The following is a 13698-nucleotide window of genomic DNA, read 5'->3' as shown; positions in this document are numbered from 1 at the left end:
CTACCTTAAATATTTGGTAGAATTCATAAGTGAAGACTTCCAGTCCTGGGCTGTGGAAAGCTTTTTGATTAGTAATTTAATCTCTTTGCTGGTTATAAGTCTATTCTATCTATTCTTTATCAGTTTTGGTAGTTTGCATCCTTCTAGGAGTTTTCCCATTTCATGTCTGTTATCTAATTTAATTGACATGGTTCATCGGCATGTTCACAGTATTCCTTTACAATCTATTTTGTTTCTGCGAGGTCTGTAGCAGTGTCCCCTCTTTCATTTCTGATTTTAGTAATTTAAGTCTTTTCTCATTTTTTTCTTGTCAATCTAGCTAAATGTTTGTCACTTTTTTGTTCCCTTCATGTAATCAACTTTTGATTTCACTAATTTTTCTCTATTTCATTAATTTCTGCGTTAATCTTTATTATTTCCTTCTTTCTGCTTGTTTTAGGTTTAATTGTTCTTCTTTTCCAGTGTCTTAATGTGGAAGGTTAGTTGAAATCTTTTCATTTTATTTTACTTTATTTTATTTTACAAGGGTGAGTCAAAAATTATCTGCATTCTGGCTGTAGAATTTATTTTAGTTAACTTTTAGAAAAGACAAATACATCATTTTTCAACATAATCTCCTTGCTTTTCAATACACTTTGTCTATCTGTCAGTATGCTTTCGTATTCCCTCATTAAAAAATGTTTTAGGCTGAGCTGTGAGCCACAAATGCACTGCTGTCTTCACGTCTTCATCAGAAGCGAATCTTCGTCTTTGTAGGGCTGCTTTCAGGGAACCAAACAGGTGAAAGTCTGATGGAGCAAGATCAGGGCTATAGGGAGGATGCTTTAACACCTCAAAACAAAGTTTTTGCAGAGTGTCGACAGTGTGGGCAGAAGTGTGTGGACGTGCACTGTCACGCAAGATCACAATACCCTCGGATAGCAGTCCTCTGCATTTAATCTGAAGTTTAGGCTTCAGCTCTTCAATAAGCGCCTCACTGTAATGAGCACTGTTAATTGTTGAACCTTTGAGCCATGGGTGATTTGCAAATGATTTGCCACATAATCCACTGTCACTCCTCTATTCGACAGAATCATTTCACAGGTACACTCAATGTTGTCATCAGCTGTGGACGTGGACGGGCGTCCAGCTCCTTCTTGATGGCTAACACTTGTGTGACCTTCCTTTAACTTCTCTATCCATTCACAAACACTTCTTCGTGACAAAACACTTTCTCCTACTGTGCACAAAGTCTTTGATAAATAACGGCACCAGGTACACCCTCAGACCACAAAAAACGAATCACTGCATGCTGCTCTTCTTTCGGGCAAATCACAAGTGGGGCATCCATTTTTGCTCGCACCGCAGTTACAAATGAACTGATGTAACACATTCACACCTGCACAGCAGTGACTGGGGAGACAGTAGCCTTGAACAGGGAGTGCTGATAAGACAGTACGGCCAACAGTTTTAATTTAACCGGAGTGTGGATAATTTTTGACTCACCCTCATATTTTATTTTATTTTCCACGCTGCGCAGGGTATGGGATCTTAGTTCTTGGACCAGGGATCAAACCCGTGCCCCCTGCAGGGGAAGCGTGGAATCCTAACCACTGCACCGCCAGAATTCCTCTTCTTTTTTAATATAGGTGTTTACAGCTGTACATTTCTCCCTACAGGTTGCTTTAGCTGCATTCCCCACACTTTGGCATGTTGTGACTTCATTTTCATTCATCTGAAAGTATTTTCTAAATTTTCTATGATTTCTCTTTCACCCACTGGTGATTTAGGAAGTGTTTTGTTTAATTTCCACACATTTGTGACTTTCCAAAATGTCTTTCTGTTGTTGAGTTCTAATTGTATTTTTTCCTTTCCTATAAGGTGACTTAAAAATCAAATGAAAATATCGAGTGCTGCTTAATAACTTGGAAAAGAGAAAGACCTCTTAATGAGCTCCAGGGTCCACATGCAAAGCATTACTCAACAGGAGAATTCAGTTACCTGTGAAACTAGTATCTGGGAATTCTCTTGTCCTCTGTAATGACCGAAGGGAGGATGTTCAAATGATCAAAGGGTTTAAGTATGGATGAAAAGAAGAAAACAGAAGTTTTAAATTCAAGACAAGACTCTGAAATGCTTTCTTTTTCCACTCGGAATGTTTTCTACTTTAGAGAAATAAGTAAAGGCTTCAAAACTTTATTTAATTTAAATACAAGTGAGGTTCTAGAATTTGAGTAGTGTCAGAAAGAAGTTCTGAAATTCTTTCAACTAAATTTTTCCTCACCGTTCACATACCACTGATTAGGCATATAATAGACCACTGATGCTAGTTACCATTTTCCCCCTCAGGCACTTTTTCTTTATTTCATATGCACGGTGGGGCACCCCTTATCCCAAACCTCAGGCTACGTGTCCAAGTGTCTGGAGAGTGGGCCAAGCCTGAGCGATGGGAGATCCGCTCTAGAGATTCCTAGGCTCTTACTGCTGCCCTGTGGGGACATACCACCCTAGGCCTTGCCCTCCCTACTGGTGAGCTGTCCTGAGTTGCAGGCTCCTTTTCTGCCACACGGGGCAGGCAGTGTCACGGGCGGCCTCCTCCAGCCTCCCACATTCAAGGCACCGTAAACAGAGAAGTGACAATTAGATTTACATATTTTATTTTAAAGGAAAGCAGGAAAGAAAAGCTTTAAGTTTCAGACTAGCTAGAAATGGATTAAACAATCGTATCTTTTCAGATATTGGCGGTCCCTTAAAAGCCACACCTTATAGGCTTCATTCTTAAGTCAGGATCACATACACACAGACCATGCTTTCCTAAAAACAGGAGGGATTCCATTCAGCTTTAACCTAAAATAAGGCAAACTGGTTAAAATAATTGAGCAAAGAGGACAAATTTAAAATCCAAATACAATTCCTTGCAGACGACGATTCAATTCAAGTCAACTGCCAGTAAGACATTGAATATTCTTTTTTGAATCACCCTAATTTAATGTACAGTACAGTGTGTACTGCCTGGGAAGAAGTTCAAATCATAAATACTATAGGGAAATATCTAATAGCTCAGACTGGCCTTTTCAAGTAGCCAATAAGCTCTAAAAGACTGCAAAAATATTAAACTTGGTGAAGCATGAGCTATGTGTTCCAGAATGAGCCCATCTCCCTGTCATGGCCCCGCTCCTTGCTCCAGGAATACCTGGAACTGGGTCTGAAGGAGCTGGCACAAAGGACTACTCTCTCGATGCCAGATGATGGTGGGGCCTCTTCCCTGCAGACTGTGGTCAGCAAGGTGAAGGCTGCTGGCCATAGTCATAACAGCTGAGCTGATCTGCGATTTCTGCCTCTCCTGCCAATGTCAGGTCTAGGTTTGCCGGTGTGTTTGTGTGGCTGTGCAAGATGCTGGAGAGAGGCCATCTGCCCTGCGTGTCGGATTCCAGACTCCACATGGTTATGGCAGGGTTTGGGAGAAGTACCCACAGAGCGAGGGGCAGGATTAGAATAAAGAGGTGTTAATGGTGTGAGCTGGGAAGGTAAAGGAAACTGTCGGGAACTCAGTGGAAAAAGACGGTTGAAGAAAATTAAAAGGAGATCAGAGGAAATAAAGAAAAACAAGGGAAAAAGACAACCATCTCTTTTTTGTTAAAGGTCAAAGAGTAATAATAATATAGAAAGGCTCTTTCACCTTGCCAGATTCAACAGCGCACTGTATTTTGGCTTTTTTAATAAGGTTTGTACCACTGGGTTCAGGGCTCTTCTTCTAGCTGACAGGCTCTGTCTTCCAATCATGCCCACCCCCCAACCCCCTGAAGCACCCGTGTTTCCTCTAGACCCCATATTTCTCCAAACCCCACCCCCTGACCCAAGTTCAGTTTTCACTAACAGATTACATCTCACTCTGACTGTCTAGCACTCATTTTCTAAGATCAATCTCTTTGCTTTTCTTCACTTACTAGCCTAAGTCCACATTACTCTATACTTTCAAGAAAGACTCATGACAACTAGATCAAGCAATGCAATAACTCAAGTTTTACTGCCAAATTTGTTTGTGTATATATATATAATATCTGTACATTATATATATTCACATATATGTATATTACATATGTATATGTGTGTGTATATAAATAAATAAAACTGGCATTTGCAAGAGTTTTAAAATCTATCAGATCACACATCTCTTTAGCCAAACAATAAATACTCTTTGATGAGTCACGATACTTCACTTTCATGTGCCCACTTTAAGAAACAGCACAAAGTCAGATGGTTCAAAATAAACAAATAAATATAGCAACAAATACAACCAGACCAGAGTGGGCATCCAGGCATTTCTTTTCTAGGCTCTGAGGCAAATTCCAGGTACTGTCTTCTCTTTTATCAATTTTATTTTCTCCTCTGCTTTTGGAAATTCCATTCATTCTTCAAGTCTGATACACATGATTTTACAGAGTTAGGAAGGGAATGAAAGGGAGTGGGACAGAAAGGAGAGTGGTGGGAGGGAGAAATCTAATATTTATCAAGTTACCTGAGAGTAAAGACCTTGCTTATCTTTCTCACCTTTAAATACCTTGGTACCAAGAACAAGGTCTAGTGAATGAGAAGATGCTCAATAAACACATGTTGAATAAATGAAATTACTGGCTCTGTACTGTGTACTGAGGGCCATGCTGGATGGTTTTAAAAACAGTACTGAATAGGGACTTCCTAGGTAGCGCAGTGGTTGAGAATTCGCCTGCCAATGCAGGGCACACGGGTTCGATCCCTGCTCCAGGAAGATCCCATGTGCCGCGGAGCCACTAAGCCCATGCGCCACAACTATTGAGCCTGCACTTTAGAGCCCGTGAGCCACAACTATTGAGCCCATGTGCTGCAACTACTGAAGCCCAAGTGCCTAGAGCCTGTGCTCTGCAACAAGAGAAGCCACGGCAATGAGGAGCCCGCGCACCACAACAAAGAGTAGCCCCCCACTCACCACAACTAAAAAGAAAGCCTGCGCACAGCAAAAATGACCCCACAGCCAATAAAATAAATAAATAAATTTATAAATATAAACAAAACAAAACCAAAAAACCCAATACTGAATAATTGGGCAATAAAAAGTAACTCAGTATAACAATGTGCCCTCCTTTGTATAATAAGAGAATGCATTCCCTGAGGTGATACCTTCAGAGCTTGGGCTCATGCTGAGGCTGTGACCCCAACATCTCAGTGGGCAAAATAAGGGTAGATAATAACTTAAGGCATGCCAGCAAACTATCACTCATGAGCCAAGTCTGGCCTGCAGATCATACAGCCCAGGAGCTAAGAATGGTTTTTACATGTTTAAAAGGGTTATAAAACAAAATGAAAAATAGACAGCAGAGATTGTATATGGCCGACAAAGCAAAAATATTTACTAACTAGCCCTTTATAGGAAAAGTTTGCTGACCCTTGTTCTAAGGAGACACTAAGATTGTGCTTCTGAAGTTACTTATAATCTAAAGTGTGTTTCACTTGAACTTGTGTTCACACATGGTAAGACTGCAGTCCTGGGCTCTGTGAGCACTCTGGAGCCACACACAAAGCTTGATGTTCTTTGTCCAAGCTTAGAGCAGCTCCATGGCACCAGTATGTAGAATTTGCACCTCTGTTAACTCATGCTTGTTCATGTGACTTTTTTGTAGGTGTTTATCTACATGATTTTCTGGTTAGTTTCCCAGTGCAACAAAGTCCTCTTCTAGAAAATCTGTGGGTGGCAAAATCATAAAGGTGCTTCATGGACCCACTAGGTGCAACTGACTAGAGGGCTTTGTTATGCAGCTTTGAATTCATCTGGCTCTAGCTGAAATACTCAAGATGTGACCTCTTGTCTGTCTTTTACTAACTCTGGGTACTTTTTGGTTGTTGTTAATTCATTGATGGTTTTCTGGTCCATTCTCCCTCTCCTCTCCTTCTGTGATCCCACTTACACTTATTTAAAATGGCTGATATTTTCCCACAGGTCAGTTATTAACAATCTTTTCCTTCCATTTTCCAGACGGGATAATTTCTATTCTTTTGTCTTCAAGGTTATTGATCTTTTTTTCCATCATCGCCAATCTGCTCCAATCTGTCAGACCCATCAAGTGATTTTTAAAATATTTCAGATACTGTATTTTCCAGTCCTAAAATTTGGTTCTTTTTTAGAGTGTCTCCTTTTTTCCTGCTAAGATTTCATATGTGTTCATTGATTACGTTCATATTTTTCTTTATGTCTTTGAGCATTATTACAATAGGTGCTTTGAAATCCCAACATATATGTCATCTTGGAGTCAGTTTCCATCAATTGCCTTCTCTCGTGAGTATGGGTCACATTTTTCTGTTTCTTTGTATGTCTAGTAATTTTGGATTATATCCTGAACATTGTGCATGTTAATCTACAGCAGTGCTGTTCAACAGAAATAAAATATGAGCCATATATGTAATTTTAATTTTCTACTATCCACATTAAAAAAGTAAAAGAAACAGATGACTTTAATATATTAATAAGTTGTAATAATATATCGCATTTGACCCAATGTATTCAAAATATAGTTATTTCAACATGTATTTAATATTAAAAATTATTAAGATATTTTACAATCTCTTTCCATACTAAATCTTTGAAGTCTGGTATGTATTTTACATTTACAACACATCTTGATTTGGACTAGTTGGTGGCTGCTATATTGATCAGCACAGCTCTAGAGTATCCTTCTAGGAGAATACTGAGGGTTGGTTCAATACAAGCTACTCCATCACGATGGGAAGCAGAATTCTTGACTGACAGTTTTTAAACCTTATTTCTTGGTGTTTCACCGAGGTGCTGTGGGCCTACTCTGAGATGAAGGGAAGGCTGAGTGCACTGGGCTACTCCTCTCCACTATATATGCATCTCAGTTCAATCAGAGCAACTCTGATTTCATGTTTCATATATTTCATTTCTGTGCATAATTTAAAAACATTTTGATATTAAAACAGTATGAAAACATACATGACTATAAAATATGATCCTTGAGTGGGTCCCTAGGACCTTTCTTGTTCAATCATGCCCTTGAACCCATGCTGACCTCTCCTCTCCTAGAGTCACTTACTCTCCTTTCTAATCATATCACAAGAGCCAGCTGTCTCTGCTTTCAGGAAAAGAAACTGTGATTTGTCTGATATATAAGTCTTCACAGTAGCAAGTCCTTCCTTCTGTGGCCCCACATGTGTGTGACTGACTGAATGATAGATTGACCAATTGACTGATAGGTTTGCAGGATGGCTATTCACACGCAGGATGCTCAAGACTTCCAGAAGTGAGCTGTTCCTCATGGCCTTCAGCATTAGGGTAGAATTTCATCCTTAATTTTCCAAGGACCACATAAAATCAATGAAACAAGATTCACCTCGCTTTTCTTCCTGCTCTCATTCACACACATTTTACCCGTTTGACAAAGAAAAGAGGGTCAGCAGCACGAAAACCAAATGCCTTGTGAACCTTTCTCACCAGGTGAGTGGTACAAATTGAGCTTCAGAAACCACCAAAACTGCCAGGTTAAAAGTCCAGCCTTTTTACAAAAGCTAAACATGACAACCCGGTGTACAGAACCACAAAACAAAAACCCTGCACCTCAACCCAGGGCAGAAGGGGAGGCCAGGGATGATATTACATAACATAACAGAGTCAGATGCAAAGTCCCACTAACATGGAAATAAGGAGGCTTAACTGATGAACACGTTTTACACAATTCATCTCAGCTAACAACCCAAGAGAATTCACGCAGAACACACGAGTACACGGCCATGAAAGCTAGGGCTGGAGCAGAACTTCTGATGGGTCCCAAACCATAAATAACTTACTGACATTAATTTCAGTCACTGAAACAGAGCAGTCACAAACACTAACCTATGCACACATACTCCCACTCTGACACTGATTTCCTTTTTCTCCAAGATAGAGTAAACTTGGAGGAGGAGGTGACGTATATCAGTTGAAAGTGTCTGGAGATGGCTATTTCCTATGAGATGCCTTCCAGTGGGGACTGTACACTTCTATCAGAGTTTTGGCTTAGCAGCCAGAAATGCAGTGTTTTGAGCAAGCGGAAATCACTCAGCAACAACAATGGAACCCAGAGCAAGTCTGTGGTATTAACTGTGCATCACTGTCCCCCCTTCATGGGCGCTGCTGCCCTTACCCTGGAGGGTCCAAACTTGAGAACACAGCTTCTTACCGTGACTGGCACGGGTGCAAGTTACACCTTCGGACCTGGGGCTCCGGACGGCTGGCTTGAGGGCAGTCACTGTCGTTCACCAGAGTCGTGGTCTTGTTAACAATCCGTGTGCAAGACACAATGGTTCTGCGTTCCCCTGGAAACCAAACCACACAGAACTGAGAGGCCATGGTACACACACCTGGAAAGCCCATTCATTCACCTTATAGAGGAGGGTTTGGGTGCATCTCTTGACCAGTTTGTCATTTAAAGTGACCATCGTAATGCCTTGTTGGTTGTCAGAGAGGGAGAACCATAATCCCAGGGATGAGGGCGTGTAAGACATGGCAGGGGCAGCATGGGGCAGGAGAAAGATTCTACAACAGGATCAGGAAGAAGCAATACTTCAGCTCAGCCATGTGCTTGGACAGCCTGGGGTTCACAGAGGCCAAATTTCTGATCTGCGTCTTTAATTTCCAACCAAGAATGCCAATCTCTGTATCTGTTCATTTGATGTTTAAAGTCTATAGAGATCTGGTCTTGATTAAACAACTGTACGTCAGCCCTCACCAGAGATGATGGCTACCTATTACAGAATCCCTACTTGCTGGAGAGAAGTGAGAAACAGGAAGGCTAGTACGAAGGACACAGACCCAAACTGAGGACTTGTCTCCCCATCCACTGCTGCTCGTGGCTAAGCATCACCTGCCTTGGGAAGCTTCACTACCCGGTCACCCTAGTTGGATGTAGTCATTCTTTCAGGTGTTCCCAAAGCACCCGGCACACTGCTCGACCATGACTTTGTTAGGAGTCGGGGTAAATGACTGGGAGCGAGAAGGGCGGCCTTTGGAGCCAGGCTGTCTGGGTTCAGACATGGCTTACTCACTAGCACAGTGGGCACAGGATGGGTACCTAGCCATCATGTTTCTGTGCCTCGGTTTCCTCCATTGGGCTGGCTCACTTAACTTCCCTAGGCCTTAGGGTGCTTTAGGGATGGTTACAATGAATGGATACATATAAAGTGCTTAGAACAGAACCTGGCAGGGGTTAACACCTCATGTTAGCTATATTCCTATTGTTATTATTTGGGAAGTGTCACAATGAAAGATTAACAGAAAGTCAAGCACAACTGTGTGGATCCCACCCTCCTCAATCAGCCTGTCTCCTGGGGAATTTGTCTGGGAGGAACAACTCACAGTTACTGGAGCCCTGAACTGGTGTGAGCATAGAAAGCACGGAGCCGCCTCAAGCCAGATTTCGGTTTGGTCTGCAGGTCAGGAAGCCATAAAAGGATGCCAGTAGTGACAGCAACAGAACAGCACCCCTTGCTCCCCGGCCAACGGAGCCTGCTGACGTTTGCATTTGGGCCGCGCTTAGTGTGCGGCAATTTGCCCCAGAGGAAGCATTTGGAGCCATCAGCCCTGCAGGACTGAGTGTCGGGAGGCCAAGCCCACGTCCCACCTGCCAGCCCACCCTCTGGGTTGGCATTCCAGAGTCCAGGTCAACTTTCTGTCCTAACTCTGTGTCCATCAAAATTCACCCACCCTGCATCACCCCCCCCCCCGACTCTGCCGTGTGTCCTGTCGGGGTGACAGAGCACGCTGTACTGAGGGGCTGCTGGCTACGATTCGGAATGCTTCCCACCACTCCTCCTAAACAACACGGTAATGATTTTTGAGGCCTGTTGTTCACACTGATCTCTGCGGTATTTGAGCCTCCTCCCTGCAGGGAGCCCGGGGGCTGGTGGGTATAGGAGGAAAATCATCTGCTAATACATGGAGGTGAATCACGAGGCCAGGACTCAGGCTCTGAATGTTTTGCTGGAGCTGGAGGACTTTTACTTGCCACTGTATTACTGTTGGTCCCATTGGTTTCCTTATATTTCCACTGGTTACTGTAGCAAAAAGCAAAGGGTATGTGAGGGTCAGGAACATCTTCTGGTGCCCCGCTACCAAACGGCAACAGATGAAAGTCTGCTCTGTTCATCCGCAGGGTCACCTGTCACACCTGTGACACAGCCAGACCTCCACTCGGATCAGCACCCGGGGGACCCCATGCCGTGGGCAAAGCAGCCATGTGGGCACAACGCCAGCACGGAGGAGTCTGGAAGACGCTGCCCGCGCGCTCTGCAGCGAGATTTGCAGCGGGACACGGTTGCATTCCATGGAAACACAGGTCACGTGCCCAGCCTTTCCCCAGCTCTGTGCACCTGCCACGAAGTCCCCTGGATCCACTTCTCCTCTGTGTGGCAAAACCCCGCACCCAATGAGCCCGCAACCCCATCGCTTACCTCCTCCGCACTGCACGCTGCACCCTTCCCAGCCGCTGTGGGTCCAGAGGAACAAGGAGTCCTGGGGTTTTTCTGGTTCACTTTGGTGTTCAGCCGTGTGGTTTACGGGAATGGTGTATTCGTAGTGAATTCCGTAATTTTGGTCATGAAATAACAACACCTGGATCAGCAGCAGAAGAAAAGGCCATTTTCAAATACAGTGAAAGCCAAGCCATGCTGCGGCTGTCTCCCTACCAGGGGAAACCAGTTCTTTTCGGGGTTTCAAAAAAGGTTCATTCCAGGGGCACACCTTTATTTCAGTCTTGGGTTCCCCAGATACTCAACTTGGGGGCGGGAGCACACGAAAACCATCGGCAGGGAGTTCGACTCTTTTCCACTGGAGAGAGGACTGGTTTGGATGAGGGATTTGGGGACGAGCAGGTCTGTGGGCTCCAACTGCACTTTATGCAGAGAGCTGCTCCACGCAGAGAAAAGTACCCGTTCCTATAGTCGCCCGTGAAGCTGCCCTTGCAGGCGAGAAAGACACAAATACACTGCTTTCCCTAAACAGGCATCGGAACGAGTAGGGTTACTCTACTTCTTTGAAACTGAGCACCCGTCCCTGCTACATGTAAGGCAGGCTCAAGGGTAGACACAGCCCCCTGCAGGGGAACCTCGGGAGTGACTGTCAAGGCTGCCCGAGGCTCCTGCTGCCATGGGAGCCAGGACGATAACGGTGCCTGCCCACGGGGTGGCTCAGGACTTAAAGCTGGGAATGAAGAGTGAGGAGCCATCCTCCTGCAGCTTGGGGACCCCTGCATCTGAAATCATGCTACGTGGGCCGACGGAAGGGCCTGCTCTCTGTTTGTAACGCACGTGACAAGCCCTGTAAAGACACAGGTGCTCTTCTGGCTTTATTTCTCTACGTGTACTTAATGGTGCAAAACAAGTGCACCACGGGGAGCTTCAAGCGGCCTGGCGGTTGGGGGTATGTCCTCAGGCTAGGCTTGGAACCTGGGGGGCGCTCCTGGGTCTAAGCAGCCAGCAACTTCACTTCCAGGCCGGGGGTCTGGGAGAGCCAGCCAGAGGCAGAGGGTGCTCTGCCTGACCCGGGGAAGGCCAGGTGGACGTTGTGCCAGACAACAGGAGCCGCCCTCTCTGCCAAGCATCTCCCAGCCCTCCGAGGGTTGGAGTTGCAGGGTGGAGGTGGGGTGCTAAGAGCAGCCCGACCTGTATAAACATCCACTTATCCAAGAAACAGAGTTGCAGTAATGCATTTGGAAGAATGCCTCCAGTTTAAAAAAAAAAACCAAAAAACTCTTTACAAGAGATCTTTATTATCTCAGTATGGGAATGACTGGTGAATTAAGAATCCATATGAAACCAATTTCATGCAATTTTGTAGCCACGTATAATTTGCGTGTGCGTAATTGGTTTCAAATGCGGGTCCCCGCGGCGCTACGGGGGCTCCTGGCCCTGCCAGCGTGTGCACACCCCCGTTAGGGGACAAGGGACTTCCCTGCAGAGGCAGACGGGCTCCTCTTGATTCTAGGTTTAAAAACTGGAAGTACCAATCCTATTGTAAGAGAGAAAAGCGATTCATGTTCAAAAGGGCAGGAACTTCAGCTGTGGCAGTTGTTGCTTTCCCAGAGCTTTGTTTATCATGGCCTGAATGAATCCAGGCTGTGCATTTGCTTTAATGGGCTGATGAGTCACTCACAGTTTATGAAAGCTTTGGGGAAAGAAGGGAAATAGACCCATCTCGGTGTTTGCTAGAAAAGCAAATTCTCGAGCTCACAGGTGATGCTGCTATCTTGGGTTTTATCTTGTCCTTTATTTCCTCTTCTAGCCCCTCTGAATGACTGCTTTTAACTCAGGACAGGAGGATCTGTTCCAATGACTTAGATTAGGAAACAATCTAATCACAGAGAAATGACTTAGCTATAGGTTCTTAGGTCCAAGAAATCAACTTGCAAGTGTATACCTGCAGTAGATTTAGTGTGAGGAGTGTGGCACTGATAGATTTCGGGACAGTTTATGCCATCGATGGAAACTGGCTCCCTTTGCTCTTATCAGAAATTGTAACAGGGTTAGGGCTACTGTGGGTGACATCTCTGCTCATATGCAGAACTGGTCTCCTCAGGAGATTCCCCGGGAGATGACCTGGGAATTTCTTGGGTGTCACCTAATCTTGAACAGCTGCTGGTTGCCAGAGACCACAAATTAATAGGGAGATAAGAACTTCCAAGTAGAGACTTTGGCAGGCATGGAGGACGAGATGTGTTTTGATTACAGACACAAAAGCTGTCACAACTCCCATTCTTTGGAAGGAGACATGGGGCCAATAATTACAAGCTATCAAAAATTAGTCACGAGAACTCCTGAACCCTGCGAAGGCACTGGTGATACTCCTTTCCTCAGACAGCTTTCACATTCTTAGAAGGCAGCATAACCGGATGTTTCAGTGGTTTCACAGGCTCCTCCCTGAGACAACATGCAAGGCCAGAGTACCCTGATCTGGCCTGATGGTACAGATTTCTTGAGACCATCTGGGGGGTAAATAGTCCGGCAGAATCTATTTCTCCCTCAATTCCTGAATCCTGTTACAAGCTGAGTCTGGAAAGCCTGAGTGTTGGTTTGGAAACAGTCAACAGTTCATTTCCAAAAGATAGTTTCTGATGTGGATTTCCAAACTGTGGGGCAAATCTAAGTCATCTGATATTAAAACAAAGACTTTGAGCGGGGCCGTCTGCTTAATAATGCCACGTCTCCCTGGCAGCCACAGGGCGAAGCATTTCTTTCCTGGAGGTGGTTCCTTTTGAAAAAGATGGGGGTTCTTCTAGTGAGGGGCCACAGCAAAATTTTGAGAGGGCATAATTTTGAAGCATGTGGCAAAAGGGATTAGATAAGAAAAGACCAAGAGAGACACTTGAGCAGCAGGTGGCCAGGTAAACCACCATGAACCAGATGTACCTCCTCCCTACAGGGTCTCAGGGAAGAAGTCGACTGGTAGACTCTTGGAGCCAGCCGTCTCAAGACCAATGAAAAGCACAGCAAATTACCATCAAGTGCAGCGGCATTTTGGTTGGTCCCTTGGCGGAAATTTTCTCCCACAGGCCCCTTCTAACATAGCGGACGGTCGTGCCTGCAATCTGGAACTCTCCGGGGAGCTCTATCTTCCAGTCACTGTTGATGGACCTCTTACTGGTGTCTTTGAGAGCTAGAAGGAAAACGGGACACCATGGAATCAGGGAGTCGGCCTGT

At 44.6% G+C, this 13698-nt stretch overlaps 1 protein-coding gene across 6 annotated transcripts in view; it reads right to left on the bottom strand.

Annotated features, from left to right (window-relative positions):
- ADAMTS17 (ADAM metallopeptidase with thrombospondin type 1 motif 17) overlaps window positions 1-13698 on the bottom strand; it is a 352116-nt gene that overhangs the window by 51327 nt on the left and 287091 nt on the right. For all 6 annotated transcript variants that reach the window (XM_057724212.1, XM_057724214.1, XM_057724213.1 and 3 more), the window contains 3 exons: window positions 13497-13654; window positions 10456-10615; window positions 8187-8322 (listed from right to left, as the gene is read on the bottom strand). In XM_057724212.1, the coding sequence (XP_057580195.1) occupies window positions 8187-8322; window positions 10456-10615; window positions 13497-13654 (454 nt within the window). The remainder of the gene's footprint in view (window positions 1-8186; window positions 8323-10455; window positions 10616-13496; window positions 13655-13698) is intronic.

This window comes from Hippopotamus amphibius, chromosome 2 (assembly GCF_030028045.1).
Source record: "Hippopotamus amphibius kiboko isolate mHipAmp2 chromosome 2, mHipAmp2.hap2, whole genome shotgun sequence".
NCBI lineage: Eukaryota > Metazoa > Chordata > Mammalia > Artiodactyla > Hippopotamidae > Hippopotamus > Hippopotamus amphibius.
This window is presented reverse-complemented; position numbering and strand designations above follow the sequence as displayed.